Source organism: Papio anubis, chromosome 3 (genome assembly GCF_008728515.1).
Source record: "Papio anubis isolate 15944 chromosome 3, Panubis1.0, whole genome shotgun sequence".
NCBI classification, from domain to species: domain Eukaryota; kingdom Metazoa; phylum Chordata; class Mammalia; order Primates; family Cercopithecidae; genus Papio; species Papio anubis.
Genome location: NC_044978.1, coordinates 61,764,912 through 61,792,519, shown reverse-complemented (window position 1 = coordinate 61,792,519; position 27,608 = coordinate 61,764,912). Strand labels below are relative to the sequence as shown.

The 27,608-nt window shown below is 39.0% G+C and overlaps 1 protein-coding gene across 7 annotated transcripts in view; it reads left to right on the top strand.

The window, feature by feature from the left end:
• INTU (inturned planar cell polarity protein) overlaps positions 1 to 26,465 on the top strand; it is a 108,910-nt gene extending 82,445 nt beyond the window's left edge. For 6 of the 7 annotated variants that reach the window (XM_017959035.3, XM_017959033.3, XM_017959032.3 and 3 more), the window contains exons 10-16: positions 5,858 to 5,920; positions 7,231 to 7,452; positions 8,109 to 8,591; positions 10,185 to 10,282; positions 14,199 to 14,388; positions 17,222 to 17,379; positions 25,804 to 26,465. In XM_017959035.3, coding sequence (XP_017814524.2) covers positions 5,858 to 5,920; positions 7,231 to 7,452; positions 8,109 to 8,591; positions 10,185 to 10,282; positions 14,199 to 14,388; positions 17,222 to 17,379; positions 25,804 to 25,915 — 1,326 coding nt within the window. In that variant the 3' untranslated portion in view covers positions 25,916 to 26,465. The remainder of the gene's footprint in view (positions 1 to 5,857; positions 5,921 to 7,230; positions 7,453 to 8,108; positions 8,592 to 10,184; positions 10,283 to 14,198; positions 14,389 to 17,221; positions 17,380 to 25,803) is intronic. The other variant, XM_017959036.3, reaches the window with a different exon arrangement.
• Positions 26,466 to 27,608: the final 1,143 nt, after the last annotated feature.

Here is a 27,608-nt window from a genome sequence, read left to right as displayed (position 1 = left end):
TCATCACTGGCCATCAGTGATGATGAGCATTTTTTCATGTGTCTGTTGGCTGTATGAATGTCTTCTTTTGAGAAATGTCTGTTCATATCCTTTGCCCACTTTTTGATGGGGTTGTTTGTTTTTTTCTTGTAAATTTGTTTGAGTTCTTTGTAGGTTCTGGATATTAGCCCTTTGTCAGATGAGTAGATTGCAAAAATTTTCTCCCATTCTGTAGGTTGCCTGTTCACTCTGATGGTAGTTTCTTTTGCTGTGCAGAAGCTCTTTAGTTTAATGAGATCCCATTTGTCAATTTTGGCTTTTGCTGCCGTTGCTTTTGGTGTTTTAGACATGAAGTCTTTGCCCATGCCTATGTCCTGAATGGTACTACCTAGGTTTTCCTCTAGGATTTTTATGGTATTAGGTCTAACATTTAAGTCTCTAATCCATCTTGAATTAATTTTCGTATAAGGAGTAAGGAAAGGATCCAGTTTCAGCTTTCTACTTATGGCTAGCCAATTTTCCCAGCACCATTTATTAAATAGGGAATCCTTTCCCCATTTCTTGTTTCTCTCAGGTTTGTCAAAGATCAGATGGCTGTAGATGTGTGGTATTATTTCTGAGGACTCTGTTCTGTTCCATTGGTCTATATCTCTGTTTTGGTACCAGTACCATGCTGTTTTGGTTACTGTAGCCTTGTAGTATAGTTTGAAGTCAGGTAGCGTGATGCCTCCAGCTTTGTTCTTTTGACTTAGGATTGTCTTGGAGATGCGGGCTCTTTTTTGGTTCCATATGAACTTTAAAGCAGTTTTTTCCAATTCTGTGAAGAAACTCATTGGTAGCTTGATGGGGATGGCATTGAATCTATAAATTACCTTGGGCAGTATGGCCATTTTCACGATATTGATTCTTCCTATCCATGAGCATGGTATGTTCTTCCATTTGTTTGTGTCCTCTTTTATTTCACTGAGCAGTGGTTTGTAGTTCTCCTTGAAGAGGTCCTTTACATCCCTTGTAAGTTGGATTCCTAGGTATTTGATTCTCTTTGAAGCAATTGTGAATGGAAGTTCATTCATGATTTGGCTCTCTGTTTGTCTGTTACTGGTGTATAAGAATGCTTGTGATTTTTGCACATTAATTTTGTATCCTGAGACTTTGCTGAAGTTGCTTATCAGCTTAAGGAGATTTTGGGCTGAGACAATGGGGTTTTCTAAATATACAATCATGTCATCTGCAAACAGGGACAATTTGACTTCTTCTTTTCCTAACTGAATACCCCTGATTTCTTTCTCTTGCCTAATTGCCCTAGCCAGAACTTCCAACACTATGTTGAATAGGAGTGGTGAGAGAGGGCATCCCTGTCTTGTGCCAGTTTTCAAAGGGAATTTTTCCAGTTTTTGCCCATTCAGTATGATATTGGCTGTGGGTTTGTCATAAATAGCTCTTATTATTTTGAGGTACGTTCCATCAATACCGAATTTATTGAGCGTTTTTAGCATGAAGGGCTGTTGAATTTTGTCAAAAGCCTTTTCTGCATCTATTGCGATAATCATGTGGTTCTTGTCTTTGGTTCTGTTTATATGCTGGATTATGTTTATTGATTTGCGAATGTTGAACCAGCCTTGCATCCCAGGGATGAAGCCCACTTGATCATGGTGGATAAGCTTTTTGATGTGTTGTTGAATCCGGTTTGCCAGTATTTTATTGAGGATTTTTGCATCGATGTTCATCAGGGATATTGGTCTAAAATTCTCTTTTTTTGTTGTGTCTCTGCCAGGCTTTGGTATCAGGATGATGTTGGCCTCATAGAATGAGTTAGGGAGGATTCCCTCTTTTTCTATTGATTGGAATAGTTTCAGAAGGAATGGTACCAACTCCTCCTTATACCTCTGGTAGAATTCAGCTGTGAATCCATCTGGTCCTGGACTTTTTTTGGTTGGTAGGCTATTAATTATTGCCTCAATTTCAGAGCCTACTATTGGTCTATTCAGGGATTCAACTTCTTCCTGGTTTAGTCTTGGAAGAGTGTAAGTGTCCAGGAAATTATCCATTTCTTCTAGGTTTTCCAGTTTATTTGCGTAGAGGTGTTTATAGTATTCTCTGATGGTAGTTTGTATTTCTGTGGGGTCGGTGGTGATATCCCCTTTATCATTTTTAATTGCGTCGATTTGATTCTTCTCTCTTTTCTTCTTTATTAGTCTTGCTAGTGGTCTGTCAATTTTGTTGATCTTTTCAAAAAACCAACTCCTGGATTCATTGATTTTTTGGAGGGTTTTTTGTGTCTCTATCTCCTTCAGTTCTGCTCTGATCTTAGTTATTTCTTGCCTTCTGCTAGCTTTGGAATGTGTTTGCTCTTGCTTCTCTAGTTCTTTTAATTGCGATGTTAGAGTGTCAATTTTTGATCTTTCCTGCTTTCTCTTGTGGGCATTTAGTGCTATAAATTTCCCTCTGCACACTGCTTTAAATGTGTCCCAGAGATTCTGGTATGTTGTATCTTTGTTCTCATTGGTTTCAAAGAACATCTTTATTTCTGCCTTCATTTCGTTATGTACCCAGTAGTCATTCAGGAGCAGGTTGTTCAGTTTCCATGTAGTTGAGCGGTTTTGATTGAGTTTCTTAGTCCTGAGTTCTAGTTTGATTGCACTGTGGTCTGAGAGACAGTTTGTTATAATTTCTGTTCTTGTACATTTGCTGAGGAGTGCTTTACTTCCAATTATATGGTCAATTTTGGAGTAAGTACGATGTGGTGCTGAGAAGAATGTATATTCTGTTGATTTGGGGTGGAGAGTTCTATAGATGTCTATTAGGTCTGCTTGCTGCAGAGATGAGTTCAATTCCTGGATATCCTTGTTAACTTTCTGTCTCGTTGATCTGTCTAATGTTGACAGTGGAGTGTTGAAGTCTCCCATTATTATTGTATGGGAGTCTAAGTCTCTTTGTAAGTCTCTAAGGACTTGCTTTATGAATCTGGGTGCTCCTGTATTGGGTGCATATATATTTAGGATAGTTAGCTCTTCCTGTTGAATTGATCCCTTTACCATTATGTAATGGCCTTCTTTGTCTCTTTTGATTTTTGATGGTTTAAAGTCTGTTTTATCAGAGACTAGTATTGCAACCCCCGCTTTTTTTTGTTCTCCATTTGCTTGGTAAATCTTCCTCCATCCCTTTATTTTGAGCCTATGTATGTCTCTGCGTGTGAGATGGGTCTCCTGAATACAGCAGACTGATGGGTCTTGACTCTTCATCCAGTTTGCCAGTCTGTGTCTTTTCATTGGAGCATTTAGTCCATTTACATTTAAGGTTAAGATTGTTATGTGTGAACTTGATCCTGCCATTATGATATTAACTGGTTATTTTGCTCGTTAGTTGATGCAGTTTCTTCCTAGCCTCGATGGTCTTTACATTTTGGCATGTTTTTGCAATGGCTGGTACCGGTTGTTCCTTTCCATGTTGAGTGCTTCCTTCCGGGTCTCTTGTAAGGCAGGCCTAGTGGTGACAAAATCTCTAAGCATTTGCTTATCTGTAAAGGATTTTATTTCTCCTTCACTTATGAAACTTAGTTTGGCTGGATATGAAATTCTGGGTTTAAAATTCTTTTCTTTAAGAATGTTGAATATTGGCCCCCACTCTCTTCTGGCTTGGAGAGTTTCTGCCGAGAGATCTGCTGTGAGTCTGATGGGCTTCCCTTTGTGGGTAACCCGACCTTTCTCTCTGGCTGCCCTTAAGATTTTTTCCTTCATTTCAACTTTGGTGAATCTGGCAATTATGTGTCTTGGAGTTGCTCTTCTCGAGGAGTATCTTTGTGGCGTTCTCTGTATTTCCTGGATTTGAATGTTGGCCTGCCCTACTAGGTTGGGGAAGTTCTCCTGGATGATATCCTGAAGAGTGTTTTCCAACTTGGTTCCATTTTCCCCCTCACTTTCAGGCACCCCAATCAGACGGAGATTTGGTCTTTTTACATAATCCCATACTTCTTGCAGGCTTTGTTCATTTCTTTTTCTTCTTTTTTCTTTTGGTTTCTCTTCTCGCTTCATTTCATTCATTTGATCCTCAATCGCTGATACTCTTTCTTCCAGTTGATCGAGTCGGTTACTGAAGCTTGTGCATTTGTCACGTATTTCTCGTGTCATGCTTTTCATCTCTTTCATTTCGTTTATGACCTTCTCTGCATTAATTAGTCTAGCCGTCAATTCTTCCACTTTTTTTTCAAGATTTTTAGTTTCTTTGCGCTGGGTACGTAATTCCTCCTTTAGCTCTGAGAAATTTGATGGACTGAAGCCTTCTTCTCTCATCTCGTCAAAGTCATTCTCCGTCCAGCTTTGATCCGTTGCTGGCGATGAGCTGCGCTCCTTTGCCGGGGGAGATGCGCTCTTGTTTTTTGAATTTCCAGCTTTTCTGCCCTGCTTTTTCCCCATCTTTGTGGTTTTATCTGCCTCTGGTCTTTGATGATGGTGATGTACTGATGGGGTTTTGGTGTAGGTGTCCTTCCTGTTTGATAGTTTTCCTTCTAACAGTCAGGACCCTCAGCTGTAGGTCTGTTGGAGATTGCTTGAGGTCCACTCCAGACCCTGTTTGCCTGGGTATCAGCAGCAGAGGCTGCAGAAGATAAAATATTTCTGAACAGCGAGTGTACCTGTCTGATTCTTGCTTTGGAAGCTTCCTCTCAGGGGTGTACTCCACCCTGTGAGGTGTGGGGTGTCAGACTGCCCCTAGTGGGGGATGTCTCCCAGTTAGGCTACTCAGGGGTCAGGGACCCACTTGAGCAGGCAGTCTGTCCGTTCTCAGATCTCAGCCTCCGTGTTGGGAGATCCACTGCTCTCTTCAAAGCTGTCAGACAGAGTCGTTTGCGTCTGCAGAGTTTTCTGCTGCTTTGTTGTTGTTGTTGTTGTTGTTGTTGTGTAGCTGTGCCCTGTCCCCAGAGGTGGAGTCTACAGAGACAGGCAGGTTTCCTTGAGCTGCTGTGAGCTCCACCCAGTTGGAGCTTCCCAGCAGCTTTGTTTACCTACTTAAGCCTCAGCAATGGCGGGCGCCCCTCCCCCAGCCTCGCTGCTGCCTTGCCGGTAGATCACAGACTGCTGTGCTAGCAATGAGGGAGGCTCCGTGGGCGTGGGACCCTCCCGGCCAGGTGTGGGATATGATCTCCTGGGGTGCCTGTTTGCTTAAAGCGCAATATTGGGGTGGGAGTTACCCGATTTTCCAGGTGTTGTGTGTCTCAGTTCCCCTGGCTAGGAAAAGGGATTCCCTTCCCCCTTGCGCTTCCCAGGTGAGGAGATGCCCCGCCCTGCTTCAGCTCTGGCTGGTCGGGCTGCAGCAGCTGACCAGCACCGATCGTCCGGCACTCCCCAGTGAGATGAACCCAGTACCTCAGTTGAAAATGCAGAAATCACCGGTCTTCTGTGTCGCTGGCGCTGGGAGTTGGAGACTGGAGCTGTTCCTATTCGGCCATCTTGCTCCGCCCTCTACTTAATTTTTTTTTTTTTTTTTTTTACATACCACTCAGTAGCTTGCAAATAGGTTGCATCAATTAGTGCTTTCAAAAATAGCATATGGTAATATTGGATACTGTAGATGATGTAGAGTAAAAGTTTTTTGTCCTAAAAAGGTATGTTGTAAGAAATTCCTCATAGAGTAACAGATTTTATGTTCTTAATGTCTCTAATCAAGCATCTTAAAAGAATAAAAAATAAGGTTGTTCTCAGTGAAATAAACATATACATATTATATTTCATCCTAATACTCTAGTATATTGATTTCTAAAGATGACACTATGAAAAGTTTAGTTACTAAAGAATATAATTTTCATTTTAACTATTATAGCTTAATTGGAATTTTTATCACAAAAAAATAAAAATATAAAATCCACTATGAATTTTTCCCCCAGTCTGAGGATTACTATGACATGAGGCGGCTGTATACAATTTTGGGGTCTTCTCTATTTTACAAGGTAAGTTGAAGCTGGAAGTCTAAATGTCCAGCATTGTATAAACAGACCTAAATTGTCAAAAATTTTACAAACATGAAAAATACATTTATCTCTTTTCTTTTAAATGTAGGTACCATAAGATTAAGATCTTTCTCACTTTAGAGACAGGGTGTCGCTCTGCCACCTAGGCTAGAGCGCAGGGTACAGTCATAGCTCACTGCAACATCCAATTTCTGGGCTTAAGCAATTCCGAGGCTCAAGCAATCCTCCTGCCTTGGCCTCCCAAAGTTCTGGGATTACAGGCGTGAGCTACCATGCCTGACCAGATTAAGACCTTAAAACAAGATTTGCATCTACATATTTGTAAATATAATAAATATTTATGGTTTCATTGCATTCTAAAGCATTTATAAAGTATTTACAAATGTGCACAGGAGAAACAATACTCAAAGGACCAAGTTTGTAAGAGAGAACAATATTTTTCTGGATTTCCTTTTGAAAGAGTGTATTTTTTATCCTGTGTTGAAAAGTTGGCTGGGCATGGTGGCTGACACCTGTAATTCCATCACTTTGGGGGACCAAGGGAGGTGGATCACCAGAGGTCAGGAGTTCAAGATCAGCATGTCTAACATGGTGAAACCTCATCTCTACTAAAAATCCAAAAAAAAATTACCTGGGCATGGTGGTGCGTGCCTATAATCCCAGCTACTCAGGAGGCTGAGGCAGGAGAATGGCATGAACCCGGGAAGCAGAAGCTGCAGTGAGCTGAGTTCACGCCACTGCACTCCAGCCTGGGTGACAGGGTGAGACTCTGTCTCAAAAAAAAAGAAAAGTAACCTACATCTTTTAAATAAATCTTATATAACATTTAGTTCATGTTCATGTAAAGCAAATAAAGCATCAAATGAATTTAAGTACTTTTATTTTTAAAAAAGGATTTTTAAACACAATGTAAAACATATCTAACAAAGAAGCCATAGGGAAGGGTGCACAGTGAAAAGTCTCTGTCATGACCGCTGCTTCTTGACTTTCCATTATCAGAATTCAGTTCTTTTCTAATTTTGCCAAATACTGAAGCTATACTGTGCAGAGGTGATCTTGCTTTGTGCTTAAGTCTGCCTGTTGGTAGACCTTAAATTATCATTTGAGCTCTACTTTGACCTCAAGAAAAAAAAAAAAAAGAAAACATCTACTATATCTTCATTTACACCATTTGAAACTAGAATATTCTAAATCAAGTGAAGAAGTGTTTATAAAACTCTTAGAAATATATTATGGGACTATTGCTTTATATCACTGGTAGACTTTTGCTCTTTGTGGTTAAATTCAAGGGTTATTTGATATGCAATCATTTACCCAAGGATGATCTTATTGATATTGCCGTATACTGTCGCCACTATTGCCTGCTGCCTTTAGCAGCAAAACAAAGAATTGGTCAGTTGATAATATGGAGAGAAGTGTTTCCTCAGTATCACCTGCGACCTTTGGCAGACTCAAGCGCTGAAGTCTTTCCGGAACCTGAAGGAAGATATTTTTTGCTAGTTGTTGGCTTGGTAAGTTTACCTCAGCTTCTTTCTTGGGATGTTTCTTCTTTTCTTTTCTTTTTTTCTTTTCGGCTGGGATTGAGGGATGTAGCGGTAGGTAGGTATCTATTGACTGTCTAAATAAATACACAAACAAACATGCTCATGTAAAATTATAAGTTTGTCTAATACCAGTATTCAAGGAAATGTTACATGCCTCATCCATTTAATACTCATGGACAAATATTAATAAAATTTAAGAAAAGATTTTAGCAGGTTTCTAAAGTCTTTTGTTCCCCTTTCTATAGTGGTTTTTTCCATTGGCTTGTTTTGGAGATGGAGGGAGGCATGAGAAGAATATAGAATCAGAAACAGAATAAATGTGCAATTGCAGATGAAAGGACTTCCAGTAACTGAGGCTCTTGACAGCTATCTTAGGGAATTCTGTGTCTCAAAAGAAGTGGTTTGATGGTATATCAAGATAAGGCAGTGTAAGATTGTTTTCAGCTGGGATCAGGAAGCATTGATAATAACCAAAAAGGAAAGATGAGGGAGGAATTTTTAATAATCATCACATGATTATGCCATATGCCTCTATATCTTCGATATTTATAAATTTATACATGCACATTTTATGTAAATATTTTCATGGTAGCTAAACCTACATTTGTATTTTTTCCCTATAGAAACATTATATGCTATGTGTACTATTAGAAGCTGGAGGTTGCGCATCCAAAGCTATTGGGAGTCCTGGACCAGACTGTATATATGTGGATCAGGTCAAAACAACTCTTCACCAGCTGAATGGAGTAGATTCTCGCATAGATGAACGGCTAGCATCTTCTCCAACCCCCTGTTTGTCTTGTGCTGATTGGTTCCTTACTGGATCACGTGAAAAAACAGAAAGCTTGACCACTTCCCCTATTCTCAGTAGGCTACAAGGTACTTCCAAAGTAGCAACTTCTCCAACATGCAGAAGAACCCTTTTTGGTGACTATTCCTTAAAGACACGTAAGCCCAGTCCTTCTCGTAGCAGTGGAGGATCTGACAATGGTTGTGAAGGTGGAGAAGATGATGGCTTTAGCCCCCATACTACACCAAATGCGGTACGGAAGCAAAGAGAATCTCAGGGCTCTGATGGTTTAGAAGAAGGGGGGACCTTGCTTAAGGTGTGTACTCATTCAAGTGTGTACATTCTGGGAGCTAAGTTGTCTCTCTAGTCCTTGTTTTATAATTGCAAGACAGTTTTTTTAGTGGCATACCATTCTTCATTTGACATGGTGGTTATTTCAATCATTGCTGGCAAACCAATGATTTTGAACCAAAAAGAAAAAGAAATATCAGGCCAGGCATGGCAGATTGGTAGAGGCCAGGAGTTCGATACCAGCCTGGCCAACGTGGCAAAACCTAGCGTCTAATAAAATTACAAAAAAATTGGCAGGCATGGTGGTGCACACCTGTGATCCCAGATACATCGGGAGGCTGAGGCACAAGAATTGCTTAAACCCAGGAGGCAGAGGTTGCAATGATCTGAGATTGTGCCACTGCATGATTTGTCACTCCAGCCTGGGTGACAGAGTGAGACTCTGTCTCAAAAAAAAAAAAAGAGAGAGAGAGAGAGAAATATCAAGTAATAAGACAAGAGTTCCTTGACATCCATATCTGTTTAACAGTACTTAGAAATAGGAAAGCTTTAATTTCAATTTCCGTGTTCATCTCTTTCCTATTTGCAATGACAACAGAGAGCATCCAAGCTGTGGGGCCTGTTGGGGGCTGATCTGACTAAATAGCCAAAGAAATGTTCAGCAAAGAGAATCAGAACCCTAAATGTGTGTATGTGTGTGTGTATGTGTCTGTGTATATGTGTATTATCCCATTTTTATAGATTTTAAAGTCTGAGCCTTTGTAATACTTAAAGATTTTAAAGTTGACTCTAAAGAGGGTATTCATTTTTCAGATCATTTTTCCTGATTTTTCCCCATGAAAATACCATAAAATATCCAAATGATTATCAAAACATTCATCCTGGGAGGCTTTGTACTTATTCTAGTGATGCTGTCATCTTTCAAAACACTTTTGAAACTTGTCATTTGGGTAGATGGAGGTGATACCAGATGAGGAGTCTGAGAAGGAGCACAAAAAAAATATGAGATGCTAGTAGCATGGCATAAATAACCAGATGCAATCTCCTCATACCAAACAATAGAATACTTTTGGACCCCTAAGTGGGGTGTATTTGGAAGTACTCACATCAGTACCATACCTGTTATCCCAGTTGATGAAATTGGTAGGAAATAGTCTAAAAGGATTTGGACAGACTAAAGAATTACCAAGCCATGAATAGCTCCTCAGAGAAATTGAGTTAACCTTTAAGATTCAGCCATTCAACAAATGTTGATTGAATACCTACTAAGTGCCAAGGGCCATACTACACAAAGGAGATACAGAGATGAGTAAGACACTGCCCCGGACTTTGAGGAGTGCAGAGTCTAGGGAGGGAGACAAGTATGCATACATACAAACTTGGTAATGGCTCTGGTAGGAGGTTTTCAGGGAACACCATCATGCCCTCCCAGGACATGACCCTGGGATCCCTGTCAGCCATGGATAAGCCAAGAGGTACAAGTCAGCATCAAAAATACTTAAAAGAAGCATTGCAAGTGGTAAGTAGTTCTCTTAGAAGGATGTTTAATTTTTAAATTGTTTCTGCTATATGATTCCAATCTTAGATATAAACCAATCTTCTTAACTGTATTTTTCAGGTCACTAAAAAGAAGTCTACTCTTCCAAATCCATTTCATTTGAGAAACTTGAAAAAGGACCTTCCAGAAAAAGAATTAGAAATATATAATACAGTGAAGTAAGAAACTTTCTTCTTCTTATTCACTTAAACTCTTTCAGGAAGTTTTACAGTGAGAAAGTACAATTCTATAACATGTATTTTACTCAACAAATGTAATTTTGATATATCTTACATATTAAAGGTAAGATCTGTGGTATTTCCTTAATATTTCATTACACATTTAGGAAAATTACCATATTAGTATTGTAAGAGAGAAAAAACACACAAAGTAATATTTCCTTTTTTTTTTTTTTTTTTTTTTGAGATGAAGTCTTGCTCTGTCGCCCACGCTGGAGTGCAGTGGCGCAATCTCGGCTCACTGCAAGCTCCACCTCCTGGGTTTCCACCATTTCTCCTGCCTCAGTCTCCCGAGTAGCTGGGAGAATACAGGTGCCCGCCACCACGCCCGGCTAATTTTTTGTATCTTTAGTAGAGACAGGGTTTCACCGTGTTAGCCAGGATAGTCTCGATCTCCTGACCTTGTGATCTGCCCGCCTCAGCCTCCCAAAGTGCTGGGACTGCAGGCGTGAGCCACCATGCCCGGCCACAAAGTAATATTTCAAAATGTGGAAGTCCCCCTTTATCTCTCCACAGGTAACCTCTCTTTTGTATATTTAATATAATTTTTAAATTAAGTTTACTATTTTTGGAGTGTTTGGTGGATGCAGTGGTGTGCTGTCCAGTTACACCTTAGCTCAGGGTATATCCACTTGAGAATGGTGGCTGCTAATGCCTCACAGATCCCTAGCCTTGTCACTCCCCTGGCTGTGTCCTACATGGAAACTTGTTGACTCAGCTAAGGTTACACTCCTCCCTGGGAGGAGCCCACTTCTAATGACTAATAAATAAGTGAGTACAAAGGCTTGGCCCCTTGCCTAAATTGAAGACAACTCTGAAAGGCCAGCCAAGCTTCACAGTACCCAGTAGTATCGGCTGAGACTTGTTGCCACTGCAGGACAGTTCATCTTCTCCCTCTGCTCAGTTCTGCTGAGTCACTCCACCCCATAGCTGTTTTTCCCAAGAGTACTTCCTAATAAGTTTCCTCCCGGTATATCTCGCTCTCAGAGTTTGGGAACCAGGGAACTGGTCCCTTAACACTCTCTTTAGAAAGTAGGTATAATTTCAAACTTGCATCAAGTAGGGAATTCTGAGGTAAAAGAAACTGAGTGAGGAGAGAATGTTTAGCAACTTAAACTGTCTGTAATTATTATAATATGAAATGTTATATATTCACTTCTTATGCACTTATGTGGTGACACGCAGGTCCGCCTGCGCCTTGGCAGGTATTTATGACATCATGTGTGGGATCAACTAGTGTAATAAACTCAATTGCTTACTTTTATTTGAACAACTAGACACATACTAATAGAATTCACACACACACATACACACAGTACAGAGCTACCACATTCTTAACTACTGAAACACTTTACAATAAGTTCAAATGTATGTGTTACAAAGTTGTTAGGAAATTCGTTTTTTCTTAAGACAAGAAGTAACTTGTCTGCATAAAATAATATATCAGAAATCTGATGCGTTAAAATTTAGTATTTAATGCCTCCAAATATAAATGTTTAATTTTTGATAGTTAAACATGATTTTAAGACAAATAAATTGGAACCAAACCTTTTATGGAACCCAAAAGTACCCTCACAAAACTCTAGTCTTCCATTTAACAAAAACTATTGCTCAGAAATTTTATTAACTCCATATCAGAATTTTTAAAATATGTATGTTATATTGGCATTGTCTCTAGTAAAAGGAGACTCTTTCTCTCAAGTTCAGTGTTTTAAACATAAATTCACATGTGGTGTAAATCATAGGCTCTCCTATTTTAAAAGGTGCCAAAGATGTGTGTTTATTCTCATTATTGATATGCAAAGGTGTTTTTATACAATGCAGTTCATTTAAAAGCATGATATAAAACAGGATGTAATATATTATTCTAACCTATATGCACCTATCTTTGTAAAATAAAATATATATAATATATTGAAAATAACATATACAAAACATCTCATTCAGTAACTAAGTCCTACCCATTCTGCATTCCAGTAGTTCTTGAATCCATTCACCCCCCTATTGACACTGCCCTAGTTTAGGCTCCCATTTTCTTTCACCTGGTTTTATTGCAACAGCTTCCCAACTCCTGGCCTACCCTAAACCCATTCTCTACTGCACGAGTGACCTTTCTGAAGAATAAATCTGATTTTATCTGCTTTTTTGTACAAATCTTTTGTCTTCCTACTGGGTAATTGCTTATTTGGTGATTTTTAAAACTTTTAATTAATACTGAGTGAGTTTATGGTTTCAAGAGCTAAACCTGCTTATTGTATTGTGGTTTATTTTTTAAAGAACAATGTAAAAGATAACAAAAATGTTAATTCTGACCCCCCCCCAAAAGAAACTTATTTTGTAAAGAATAATGTTGTAAGTTATTTTGTAAAGAATAATTTTTGTTCTGTACTTTTTTTAACCTGAAGATCTCCAGATTAAAATGTACGTTTTAAATTATTTTCCTGTTAAAATAATCATAATTCCTTTCATCTTATTTAAGTTTTTGTTTCTGGAAAGGTGGTCAGCCACCAGTTGTTAATGAGTCAGCTACCCTGTGGAAAAGTGAAAGAAGAATTTGTAAATTATTTCCTTCCCTCCCTATCCCTGGTCTCAAAAGAGTTCCAAAGCCATAAATCAATGATAAGAAGTTTATTTGGATCATGCTGTCTGATTAACTGTTTAACAATAATTTAATCTGCATGGATGAGCTAGGCAGTATCTAGGCTAAGAGCTGAAATATGCCTTTTTCTTGTCTCTATGCTATGGCTGGAAAAAAAAAAATCAACTGATGATATTTTTTAGTACAGACAGCCTTTTACCATAGAAGGATTAAAATGGGGCAGCTTGAGTATTTGAGATGCAGGAGGGGAATTGCTGTAATCAGAAGTCAGCCCTGGAGAGGAAAAAGCACGGTTTTACAGAACAAGCTTCAGAGTCAGCTAAAATCTGCCATTTGGCTATGCGACCTCTCAAGCACGTTAATCCAAGTCCTCTGACCATTGATTTTCTCATGGCTAAAATGAGGATAGTAATGGATGTTATCTTGCAATATCATTATGAGAATTAAGACTAAGGTATTTTAAAACACCTACCCTGGTATATAGAGGGCATTCACTATACGTTAACTATTATTATTATTATTTCGTTGTTGCTATTACTATTGTTCTTTTGCTTATCTTACTACTGGTAGAAATTAACAGTATTTATAGGTTCTGCTGGCCTGTTTGAGACTAAACCAGGGAGGAAAGATGGGGAAGAAAGTAAAAAATGATTAAGAGAACATAGGAAAGAAAGAAGATAGTAATAATGAGAAGTGGTAGAATACTACCACGAATTGTCATGGTATTATAGAATATTAATCAAATTTTTCAGGTTGTAATAATAATTTGATTTTTCTTCAGGAACATCAGTTTGACTATCATGGTAAAATACTTTAATGCTACTAACTTAAATGTATTTAGTTTGTTGGAAGGTATTTTTATATGTGGTCTACCCTAGAGTGATATCTTGTTTCTGGCTTATAGCTATCTGGTTCAGACACGAGCTGAATTATTTAATACCAACCATGGAAAAAGAGGCAGTTAGCCAATTTGGGTTGTTTAGCAAAGGAGTGATTAAGTTACTTGCAAATGAATTGATATTTACTTATCCTTGCATAACATGTAGTATTTGCCTCCATTAAGGGAATGAATAACCCTAGCTTGTACTTCAGTTAAGGATAAAGAGGGAATTAAATGTTTAGCCCAGTTTCCCATCCCTAATTATACTACTAATATTATATTGTAGATAAAAGCTTGTAAGAAGTCTACTAAATTCAAAATGAACCAATATTTCAAAATTTACTAAAATTTCTTTTTTCTTATTTTTTCTTTTTAAGACTGACATCTGGTCCTGAGAACACACTTTTCCATTATGTTGCCTTAGAAACAGTGCAAGGAATCTTTATTACTCCTACCCTTGAAGAGGTGGCGCAGCTAAGTGGCTCTATCCACCCTCAGCTAATAAAGAATTTCCATCAGTGTTGTCTCTCCATTCGTGCAGTTTTCCAACAGACACTGGTTGAAGAGGTAGGGCACTGCTATAAATACAGTTTTCCGCCAGTTTAATTTCCAGATCTCTAAGCATTCTGTTCTGTAATCAACATGCCCAGCATTGTTTTCATTTAATTAAGTTTTTTTAAATAGTCACTCAATCTAACTTGGGTGCCAAAACGTTTATACTCACAGTACTTCAAGGTTTTATTTCATACTGAATTTGATGTCTTGGGTTACTATTTCAGGAAGTGGTAGACCTGTGTTTTCTACAGCAAAGCACAATACAGTCATTTGTAATGTAAATTAACCTTCCACATTTCATATCTGTGACTCAACCATTACTTGGGTAATAATATCTACCAATTGGTTCCTAAAATAACTTTGATAATTCTTTAGGTATTTAGCCAACAGTATAAGGTATTTTGGAATATAATGGGTTAAGGCAGGGGTCCCCAACCCCCGGGCCACATACCAGTAGCTGTCTGTGGCCTATTAGGAACCAGGCTGCACAGCAGGAGGTGAGTGGTGGGCCAGGGAGTCTTACCTCCTGAGCTCTGCCTCCTGTCAGATCAGCAGCGCGTAGGAGTGCAAACCCTATTATTGTGAACTGTGCATGTGAGGGATCTAGATTGTACACTTATGAGAATCTAATGCCTGATGATCCGAGGTAGAACAGTTTCATCTTGAAACAATCCCTCCCCCAGAAATTGGTCTCCAATGCCAAAAAGATTGGGGACCGCTGGGTTAAGATATAGCTATAGACACAAGACTAATGCAAATTTTTTGGCATTTGGTTGGTTGATTGCTTGCTTGCTTTTCTATCCAGGATGAAGTTTCATTGAATGTTGTCATCTGTTGAATAAATAATAATGCTGTATACAATTACAATATCAGATCGTTTAAATGGCTGGAAAAGATAGGTGTTGATTTCTTGAAAAGGATAAAACATATAAAGGTTTACTTGTGACATTATACAGCCAAAAAACCTCTCTGAAAATGATTGTAATGTATATAGCAATACATGTGTTAAGGATGCCAAATTTGTGAAGAACTTGGGTTTAAAAGTGGAAGAACATTGGACAAGGAATAAGGAATCCCGGACTGAACCTCACCTCCTCCTGTTTCCTTAGCTATGAAGCTAGTGGGATAGATTTTATCTTCTCTTCAGGCTCATTCAGCAGTAAAATTTTATGTCTTATAGGATTTTTTCTTTGAGTCCTCAGAAATTGTTATTCTGTAGAAATACTGTGTTTGACCATATATTCCTATATGCTTTGGGTTCTTATGCTCCTATTTTCCTTTTTAACATAACTGATAAATGTTATAAAGGAATATTTCATTTACTTATTTGATAATATTTAGTAATATAAATTAGTTTTCCCTATCTTATTTAAACATTGAGGTACCTACTCTGCACCAGACACTATTCTAGGAGCTTGGGATACAACAGTGGACAAAACAAAATTTCTTCCTTCATGAAGCCTATTTTCTAATGGAGGAAAGAAAAGAATTAGAAAATAGTATGCTAGGAAGAACCAGTGTCAAGCAAAATAATAGAACATGGTAAGGATAAGAGGTGGGAGTGACTATTTTGAAAGGTCTCTGATCATGTCAAGTGATACTTGAACAGAGACCTGAATGAAGTAAGGGAGCAAGCCATGTGGCTCTCTCGGGGCAGAGCTTCCAGCAAGGGGAACAGCAAATGCAAAGCTGCAGAGCATTACTGCCTGAGCTCCGCCTCCTGTAAGGTCAGCTGTGGCATTAGATTCTTATAGGAGTGCAAACCCTACTGTGAACTGTCCATGCAAGGGATCTAGTTGCCCAGTTCTTACACGATTCTAATGCCTGATGATCTGAAGTGGAACAGTTTCATCCCGAAATCATTCCCTAGGGACTGGGAGAGTGCTGGAGCAGACTGAGAAGAGAGTGGAGGAAGAGATCACAAAGGTAGCAGGGCCAGCTTATGCATGGCCAGGTAGACTATGATAAGGACTTTAGGCTTTGTTCTGAAAGAGATGATACATTCTTGAACAGTTCTGCCCAAAGAAGGGACATGATCCATAATTTTTTTTAAAGAATCACTCAGGCTACTGTGGGTAGAACAGGAAACAGAATAGCAAGGGTGGAGGCAGGGACCAGTTAGGAGGCTTTCAAAATTCTGAAAGCAAGAAATGATTATAGCTTCTGGACTCTGGATATATTTTGGAGGGCAAACCAAAAGAATTTGTTGAAGGATTAGATAAAAGCTATGAAGGAAAGAAAAGGATCAAGAATCACTCCACTGTTTGGTCACTCCACTGTTTGGCCTGAAACTTATAAGAAATCTTTATAGTCCAAATGAGTCATTGTTTTGCTAATGCTTTTAATCAGTATGAAATTTAGAGATTATGGGTCAAAGGAAGACAAAATGCTGCTTTAAATATATATTTTTTCAATTTATTACAGAATTATCTGCTCATTTAGAACATATGTATTAAGCACCTACTATGAACCAGGCACTGCTGGTTTTAAAACACACAAAGATTGTATATTGTCTGTGCCCTGGGGAAAAAAGTTTATAATTTTCTATCTTCCACTGTGGAAGACAGGTCTATAAACTGCTAATATAATATAATTCACATACTAATAACATAGGGCTGTGAACAAAGTGTTCCCTAGAAAAGTCAAGGGACACTTTATCCATGAAGCCTCCTTTAGGATATGGTATTTAAATACTGAGGAAGAGTAGAAATTTTCCTGCAGATAAGAAGAATGTCATTGCAGGCACTTAAGTATTTGGATCAGCCAATTCAAATTAATCTGTGAAAACATTTTAAAGTAACACTAGTAATACCAGTTAATACTAACAATACTTATTAATTTACAGAAAAAGCAAGGACTAAATAGTAGAGACCGTTCAGGTTCCGCAAAGTCGGTGTCTTCTCTTAACCCTGTTAAAGAACATGGTGTGTTGTTTGAATGTTCACCTGGAAACTGGACTGATCAGAAAAAAGCACCACCAGTTATGGCCTACTGGGTAGTAGGGTAAGTGGGAAAAAAAGTATTTGAAAGTAAAGTGTTAGGAAAATGAAAGAAAACTGATAAAGGAGATTAACATTTTAAAATGTAGGCACGGAATTTTTAATCTAGCTATAATATTTTAATATATTTTATTTTATTTGCTAAGTATCTCCTTTAAATCCCTTCCAAGTATTTTTCTATTAAAAATTACCTTACAAAATTAAATTTTAGTAATACACTGAAAGAATAATTCCACAGTTTTTCTCCTCTTCCCTTTTTCCCCTGCTTCGTTCATTTCTTCCTCCTCTCTCCTTTCTTTCCCTCTTTCCATCCTCTCCCTTTTCTTCCCTTCCCCTCTCTCTGCCCTGTGCCACAAGACCATGCCCGATCAGGACCCTGCCCACCTTTGTTTCCATCTCCTGTCTTCCTTCCTCTTCTGTCTGCTGTGCACCAGCTGCATGAGTACCAATCAAATCTTGTTTCCGCTGTTCCTTCTGCGTGGGATATTCTATCCCTTGACCTTTGCACTTCTGCATCCTTGGTATTCAGACCAGTGCTAACAGGTAGGTCATCTTGTCAGAGAGGATCCATGATCTCTTTCTCTCATCAAAGTGGCTACTCAGTTATTCTCTATATCACTCTTTTATTGTTTATTTTCTTGTCCTTCTCCACCTCCCACCCTCATTACAGTGGCAGCTTCATGAGGTCTGGAATTGTATCTGTCTTGTCCACCACTGGCACCTGCAACAGTACCTGGCACATAATATAGTCACTTGATAAATATGTGATGGTTGAGTAGGTGAGACTGTGCCTGGCAAAATGTGGAACTGGTGGTGGGGTTGGTGGGCGGTGGGCGGTATGGCAAACACAGAGACATAGTCATTGCCTCTACGGGCCTTATATCTAGCAAAAGAATTATGAAATATGCTCAAATATCTATATATTTATATATCTATATTATATAGATATAGAGAGAAATCCTATATATGTGTGTGTTGTATATACATATATGTAAAATGAATTAGGTGATACAACCAAATGCTATAGGAATTCTGAAGAGGGGGCAAAATCTAATGAACAAAGACCCAAACAATGGAAATTATACAGCACAGCAGTGAGCAGACTGGTTTGCCAGGATGGTAGAGGAATGACATATACAAAGATTAAGTGAAAGATCAAGTTGGGAACCTAAGTTAGGACCACTGCAGAAGGTTCTTTGAATTGGAGTAAAGGTTGGTGGAGGAAAGGGCACAGAATTAGTTGGGAGTAGGGGTAGTGGACATGTACCAGGTAGTATTAAGCTGTATGATACACACTTCACAGACATTATCCAAAGCAGAAATTCCCATATGCTGGTCCATGGGATTTAGAATCATCTGGGTCACTTGTTAAAATCTGAGATCCCTGGGCCCCAGATCTACTAAATCAAAATCTATGAGAGTGGGAATCTGTATTTTTAGTAAGCTCCCTTGTGATTATCATATGAACCAGGCTTGGGAACATCAGTGTAAGCTTAATTCCATGTAGTTGTACTACTGGAAGATTAAACTGGGAGCAGCCAATGGAATGATGTGCACATGAGAGAGACTAGAAATGAGAAGACCAGTTAGGCACACATGTAGCTGTTCAGTGGAGTGTTAACTACGTTCATGACTATAGGAATAGAAAGAATCAAAAGATACTGAATTATGATAATGCAGATTTATGCAGAACAGAAATTTAAGAAAATCAGGCAGAATTATCTCCAGTTGAAATAGATCAATTTATATAAATTAGTATTGGGGCGGAGCAAGATGGCCGAATAGGAACAGCTCCAGTCTCCAACTCCCAGCGCCAGCGACACAGAAGACCGGTGATTTCTGCATTTTCAACTGAGGTACTGGGTTCATCTCACTGGGGAGTGCTGGACGATTGGTGCTGGTCAGCTGCTGCAGCCTGACCAGCCAGAGCTGAAGCAGGGCGGGGCATCGCCTCACCTGGGAAGCGCAAGGGGGAAGGGAATCCCTTTTCCTAGCCAGGGGAACTGAGACACACAACACCTGGAAAATCGGGTAACTCCCACCCCAATATTGCGCTTTAAGCAAACAGGCACCCAGGAGATCATATCCCACACCTGGCCGGGAGGGTCCCACGCCCACGGAGCCTCCCTCATTGCTAGCACAGCAGTCTGTGATCTACCGGCAAGGCAGCAGCGAGGCTGGGGGAGGGGCGCCCGCCATTGCTGAGGCTTAAGTAGGTAAACAAAGCTGCTGGGAAGCTCCAACTGGGTGGAGCTCACAGCAGCTCAAGGAAACCTGCCTGTCTCTGTAGACTCCACCTCTGGGGACAGGGCACAGCTACACAACAACAACAACAACAACAACAAAGCAGCAGAAAACTCTGCAGACGCAAACGACTCTGTCTGACAGCTTTGAAGAGAGCAGTGGATCTCCCAACACGGAGGTTGAGATCTGAGAACGGACAGACTGCCTGCTCAAGTGGGTCCCTGACCCCTGAGTAGCCTAACTGGGAGACATCCCCCACTAGGGGCAGTCTGACACCCCACACCTCACAGGGTGGAGTATACCCCTGAGAGGAAGCTTCCAAAGCAAGAATCAGACAGGTACACTCGCTGTTCAGAAATATTTTATCTTCTGCAGCCTCTGCTGCTGATACCCAGGCAAACAGGGTCTGGAGTGGACCTCAAGCAATCTCCAACAGACCTACAGCTGAGGGTCCTGACTGTTAGAAGGAAAACTATCAAACAGGAAGGACACCTACACCAAAACCCCATCAGTACATCACCATCATCAAAGACCAGAGGCAGATAAAACCACAAAGATGGGGAAAAAGCAGGGCAGAAAAGCTGGAAATTCAAAAAATAAGAGCACATCTCCCCCGGCAAAGGAGCGCAGCTCATCGCCAGCAACGGATCAAAGCTGGACGGAAAATGACTTTGACGAGATGAGAGAAGAAGGCTTCAGTCCATCAAATTTCTTAGAGCTAAAGGAGGAATTACGTACCCAGCGCAAAGAAACTAAAAATCTTGAAAAAAAAGTGGAAGAATTGACGGCTAGACTAATTAATGCAGAGAAGGTCATAAACGAAATGAAAGAGATGAAAACCATGACACGAGAAATACGTGACAAATGCACAAGCTTCAGTAACCGACTCGATCAACTGGAAGAAAGAGTATCAGCGATTGAGGATCAAATGAATGAAATGAAGCGAGAAGAGAAACCAAAAGAAAAAAGAAGAAAAAGAAATGAACAAAGCCTGCAAGAAGTATGGGATTATGTAAAAAGACCAAATCTCCGTCTGATTGGGGTGCCTGAAAGTGAGGGGGAAAATGGAACCAAGTTGGAAAACACTCTTCAGGATATCATCCAGGAGAACTTCCCCAACCTAGTAGGGCAGGCCAACATTCAAATCCAGGAAATACAGAGAACGCCACAAAGATACTCCTCGAGAAGAGCAACTCCAAGACACATAATTGCCAGATTCACCAAAGTTGAAATGAAGGAAAAAATCTTAAGGGCAGCCAGAGAGAAAGGTCGGGTTACCCACAAAGGGAAGCCCATCAGACTCACAGCAGATCTCTCGGCAGAAACTCTCCAAGCCAGAAGAGAGTGGGGGCCAATATTCAACATTCTTAAAGAAAAGAATTTTAAACCCAGAATTTCATATCCAGCCAAACTAAGTTTCATAAGTGAAGGAGAAATAAAATCCTTTACAGATAAGCAAATGCTTAGAGATTTTGTCACCACTAGGCCTGCCTTACAAGAGACCCGGAAGGAAGCACTCAACATGGAAAGGAACAACCGGTACCAGCCATTGCAAAAACATGCCAAAATGTAAAGACCATCGAGGCTAGGAAGAAACTGCATCAACTAACGAGCAAAATAACCAGTTAATATCATAATGGCAGGATCAAGTTCACACATAACAATCTTAACCTTAAATGTAAATGGACTAAATGCTCCAATGAAAAGACACAGACTGGCAAACTGGATAAAGAGTCAAGACCCATCAGTCTGCTGTATTCAGGAGACCCATCTCACACGCAGAGACATACATAGGCTCAAAATAAAGGGATGGAGGAAGATTTACCAAGCAAATGGAGAACAAAAAAAAGCAGGGGTTGCAATCCTAGTCTCTGATAAAACAGACTTTAAACCATCAAAGATCAAAAGAGACAAAGAAGGCCATTACATAATGGTAAAGGGATCAATTCAACAGGAAGAGCTAACTATCCTAAATATATATGCACCCAATACAGGAGCACCCAGATTCATAAAGCAAGTCCTTAGAGACTTACAAAGAGACTTAGACTCCCATACAATAATAATGGGAGACTTCAACACTCCACTGTCAACATTAGACAGATCAACGAGACAGAAAGTTAACAAGGATATCCAGGAATTGAACTCATCTCTGCAGCAAGCAGACCTAATAGACATCTATAGAACTCTCCACCCCAAATCAACAGAATATACATTCTTCTCAGCACCACATCGTACTTACTCCAAAATTGACCATATAATTGGAAGTAAAGCACTCCTCAGCAAATGTACAAGAACAGAAATTATAACAAACGGTCTCTCAGACCACAGTGCAATCAAACTAGAACTCAGGACTAAGAAACTCAATCAAAACCGCTCAACTACATGGAAACTGAACAACCTGCTCCTGAATGACTACTGGGTACATAACGAAATGAAGGCAGAAATAAAGATGTTCTTTGAAACCAATGAGAACAAAGATACAACATACCAGAATCTCTGGGACACATTTAAAGCAGTGTGCAGAGGGAAATTTATAGCACTAAATGCCCACAAGAGAAAGCAGGAAAGATCAAAAATTGACACTCTAACATCGCAATTAAAAGAACTAGAGAAGCAAGAGCAAACACATTCCAAAGCTAGCAGAAGGCAAGAAATAACTAAGATCAGAGCAGAACTGAAGGAGATAGAGACACAAAAAACCCTCCAAAAAATCAATGAATCCAGGAGTTGGTTTTTTGAAAAGATCAACAAAATTGACAGACCACTAGCAAGACTAATAAAGAAGAAAAGAGAGAAGAATCAAATCGACGCAATTAAAAATGATAAAGGGGATATCACCACCGACCCCACAGAAATACAAACTACCATCAGAGAATACTATAAACACCTCTACGCAAATAAACTGGAAAATCTAGAAGAAATGGATAATTTCCTGGACACTTACACTCTTCCAAGACTAAACCAGGAAGAAGTTGAATCCCTGAATAGACCAATAGTAGGCTCTGAAATTGAGGCAATAATTAATAGCCTACCAACCAAAAAAAGTCCAGGACCAGATGGATTCACAGCTGAATTCTACCAGAGGTATAAGGAGGAGTTGGTACCATTCCTTCTGAAACTATTCCAATCAATAGAAAAAGAGGGAATCCTCCCTAACTCATTCTATGAGGCCAACATCATCCTGATACCAAAGCCTGGCAGAGACACAACAAAAAAAGAGAATTTTAGACCAATATCCCTGATGAACATCGATGCAAAAATCCTCAATAAAATACTGGCAAACCGGATTCAACAACACATCAAAAAGCTTATCCACCATGATCAAGTGGGCTTCATCCCTGGGATGCAAGGCTGGTTCAACATTCGCAAATCAATAAACATAATCCAGCATATAAACAGAACCAAAGACAAGAACCACATGATTATCGCAATAGATGCAGAAAAGGCTTTTGACAAAATTCAACAGCCCTTCATGCTAAAAACGCTCAATAAATTCGGTATTGATGGAACGTACCTCAAAATAATAAGAGCTATTTATGACAAACCCACAGCCAATATCATACTGAATGGGCAAAAACTGGAAAAATTCCCTTTGAAAACTGGCACAAGACAGGGATGCCCTCTCTCACCACTCCTATTCAACATAGTGTTGGAAGTTCTGGCTAGGGCAATTAGGCAAGAGAAAGAAATCAGGGGTATTCAGTTAGGAAAAGAAGAAGTCAAATTGTCCCTGTTTGCAGATGACATGATTGTATATTTAGAAAACCCCATTGTCTCAGCCCAAAATCTCCTTAAGCTGATAAGCAACTTCAGCAAAGTCTCAGGATACAAAATTAATGTGCAAAAATCACAAGCATTCTTATACACCAATAACAGACAAACACAGAGCGAGCCAAATCATGAATGAACTTCCATTCACAATTGCTTCAAAGAGAATCAAATACCTAGGAATCCAACTTACAAGGGATGTAAAGGACCTCTTCAAGGAGAACTACAAACCACTGCTCAGTGAAATAAAAGAGGACACAAACAAATGGAAGAACATACCATGCTCATGGATAGGAAGAATCAATATCGTGAAAATGGCCATACTGCCCAAGGTAATTTATAGATTCAATGCCATCCCCATCAAGCTACCAATGAGTTTCTTCACAGAATTGGAAAAAACTGCTTTAAAGTTCATATGGAACCAAAAAAGAGCCCGCATCTCCAAGACAATCCTAAGTCAAAAGAACAAAGCTGGAGGCATCACGCTACCTGACTTCAAACTATACTACAAGGCTACAGTAACCAAAACAGCATGGTACTGGTACCAAAACAGAGATATAGACCAATGGAACAGAACAGAGTCCTCAGAAATAATACCACACATCTACAGCCATCTGATCTTTGACAAACCTGAGAAAAACAAGAAATGGGGAAAGGATTCCCTATTTAATAAATGGTGCTGGGAAAATTGGCTAGCCATCAGTAGAAAGCTGAAACTGGATCCTTTCCTTACTCCTTATACGAAAATTAATTCAAGATGGATTAGAGACTTAAATGTTAGACCTAATACCATAAAAATCCTAGAGGAAAACCTAGGTAGTACCATTCAGGACATAGGCATGGGCAAAGACTTCATGTCTAAAACACCAAAAGCAACGGCAGCAAAAGCTAAAATTGACAAATGGGATCTAATTAAACTAAAGAGCTTCTGCACAGCAAAAGAAACTACCATCAGAGTGAACAGGCAACCTACAGAATGGGAGAAAATTTTTGCAATCTACTCATCTGACAAAGGGCTAATATCCAGAACCTACAAAGAACTCCAACAAATTTACAAGAAAAAAACAAACAACCCCATCAAAAAGTGGGCAAAGGATATGAACAGACATTTCTCAAAAGAGGACATTCATACAGCCAACAGACATATGAAAAAATGCTCATCATCACTGGCCATCAGAGAAATGCAAATCAAAACCACAATGAGATACCATCTCACACCAGTTAGAATGGCGATCATTAAAAAGTCAGGAAACAACAGGTGCTGGAGAGGATGTGGAGAAATAGGAACACTTTTACACTGTTGGTGGGATTGTAAACTAGTTCAACCATTATGGAAAACAGTATGGCGATTCCTCAAGGATCTAGAACTAGATGTACCATATGACCCAGCCATCCCATTACTGGGTATATACCCAAAGGATTATAAATTATGCTGCTATAAAGACACATGCACACGTATGTTTATTGCAGCACTATTCACAATAGCAAAGACTTGGAATCAACCCAAATGTCCATCAGTGACAGATTGGATTAAGAAAATGTGGCACATATACACCATGGAATACTATGCAGCCATAAAAAAGGATGAGTTTGCGTCCTTTGTAGGGACATGGATGCAGCTGGAAACCATCATTCTTAGCAAACTATCACAAGAACAGAAAACCAAACACCGCATGTTCTCACTCATAGGTGGGAACTGAACAACGAGATCACTTGGACTCAGGAAGGGGAACATCACACACCGGGGCCTATCATGGGGAGGGGGGAGGGGGGAGGGATTGCATTGGGAGTTATACCTGATGTAAATGACGAGTTGATGGGTGCAGCAGACTAACATGGCACAAGTATACATATGTAACAAACCTGCATGTTATGCACATGTACCCTACAACTTAAAGTATAATAATAATAAATAAATTTAAAAAAAAAATTAGTATTGATTAAATAGATTCAAATTTTGACTCTTTAAGAAAATCAAATAAAATTTCAATGTTAATTCCAATTCAGTTGTTTGCCAAAAAAAGCTACCATATATTTAATGTTTTAATAAAAATTAAATGTTAGAAAGTAAAGAGCAATAAAATATTTAATAACTATTGTGCCTATGATGCTAGTGCTATTGCCTTTATTGTAATAACTAGATTTACTATTTAAAAACTTGGTGGTATTGTAATACATATTGATAAAATAGGATTATTACACTCCAGAGCAATAAAAACTAATTGTCCTAAGGCATATATTATTTATTTAGAAATAAATCTAGCTGCTTTCTCCCTAGTATAGATTTAGATTTGTGGATTTTAAATTTACTACTGATACTTTCAGAAACAAAAAATTAATTGGACAGTTAGAGTTTTTGTTGTTGTTGTTGTTGTTGTTTTACTTTCTGAAATGAGTGTGTTCTTTTCTTCTGCAGGAGACTTTTTCTTCATCCAAAACCTCAAGAACTTTATGTCTGTTTTCATGACTCAGTCACAGAAATTGCCATTGAAATAGCTTTTAAATTGTTCTTTGGGTTAACCTTGTAGCCGTGCTTTCTTGATGTGTAGAAATACATGCATAGAGGATTAAACACTGTCAGAATTGCTGAAATCAATACAAAAAGAGATACAATTTAGCTTCTTTTTACTTTTCAATATTGAACATAATATTGTTAAATATTGATATGAAATGCTGGTGGATTTGATATGTTAAATCTTAATGTAATATTGTAAGACTTTTGAGAATATACTTGATCAAAATGTGAAAGAAGGGATTGTTAACTTATTGCTATTTTGATATATAATGTTAATTTATTGACTAGTTTGAAATAATGTGAAGTTTTTTATATAAGATTAATATAGGAAATGTTTACTCTTGAAAACTATCCAATTTGTTTATTTTTCTCAAAATTCATACTGATATCTGGTGAAACAATTATGATTGGGAGGAGGTGACCAGGTGCTGTAGCTAAGTAGTGCTATGACCATGAGCAAGTTTTTGTACCTCTCTAAGCTCAGAGTTTTCATGTAAAATGAGATGATTGCATTGAGGTTTCAAAAGTCCCTCTTAAATAAAATGTGCTTTTATTTTATTTTAGTTTGAGTTTTAGTTCTGGGGTACATGTGCAGGATGTGCTGGTTTGTTACATAGGTAAACATGTGCCATGGCGGTTTGCTCCACCTATCAACCTGTCACCTAGGTATTAAGCCTAGCATGCATTAGCTATTTTCCCTAATACTCTCCCTACCCCCACAATAGGCCCCGGTGTGTATGGTTCCCCTCCCTTTGTCCATGTGTTCTCATGGTGAGCTCCCACTTACAAGTGAGAACCTACATTGTTTGGTTTTCTGTTCCTGCGTTAGTTTGCTGAGGATAATGGCTTCCAGCTTCATCCATGTCCCTGCAAAGGACATGATCTCATTCCCTTTTGTGGCTGCATAGTATTCCATGGTGTATATGTACCACATTTGCTTTATCCAGTCTATTGCTGATGGGCATTTGGGTTGATTCCATGTCTTTGCTACTGTAAATAGTGCTGTAATAAACATACATGTACATGTATCTTTATAGTAGAATGATTTATATTCCTTTGGGTAATGGGATTGCTGGGTCAAATGGCATTTCTGGTTCTAGATCTTTGAAGAAGCACCACACTGTCTTCCACAATGGTTGAACTAATTTACATTCCCAACAGTGTAAAAGCATTCCTATTTCCCCACAACCTTGCCAGCATCTGTTATTTCTTGACTTTTTAATAATGGCCACTCTGACTGGTGTGAGATGGTATCTCATTGTGGTTTCGATTTGCATTTCTCTAACAATCCGTGATATTGTGCTTTTTTTTCATATGTTTGTTGGCTGCATGAATGTCTTCTTTTGGGAAGTGTCTGTTCATGTCCTTTGCCCAGTTTTTAATGTGGTTTTTTTTTTTTTTTTTCTTGTAAATTTGTTTGAGTTCCTTATAGATTCTGAATATCAGATCATTGTTGGATGGATAGATTGCCAAAATTTTCTCCCACTCTGTAGGTTGCCTGTTCACTCTGATGATAGTTTCTTTTGCTGTGCAGAAGGTCTTTAGTTTAACTAGATCCCATTTGTCAAGTTTTGCTTTTATTGCAATTGCTTTTGTGATTGCATCATGGAATCTTCGCCCATGCCTATGCCTTGAATGGTATTGCCTAGATTTTCTTCTATGGATTTTATAGTTTTGGGCTTTACATTTAAGCCTTTATTCCATCT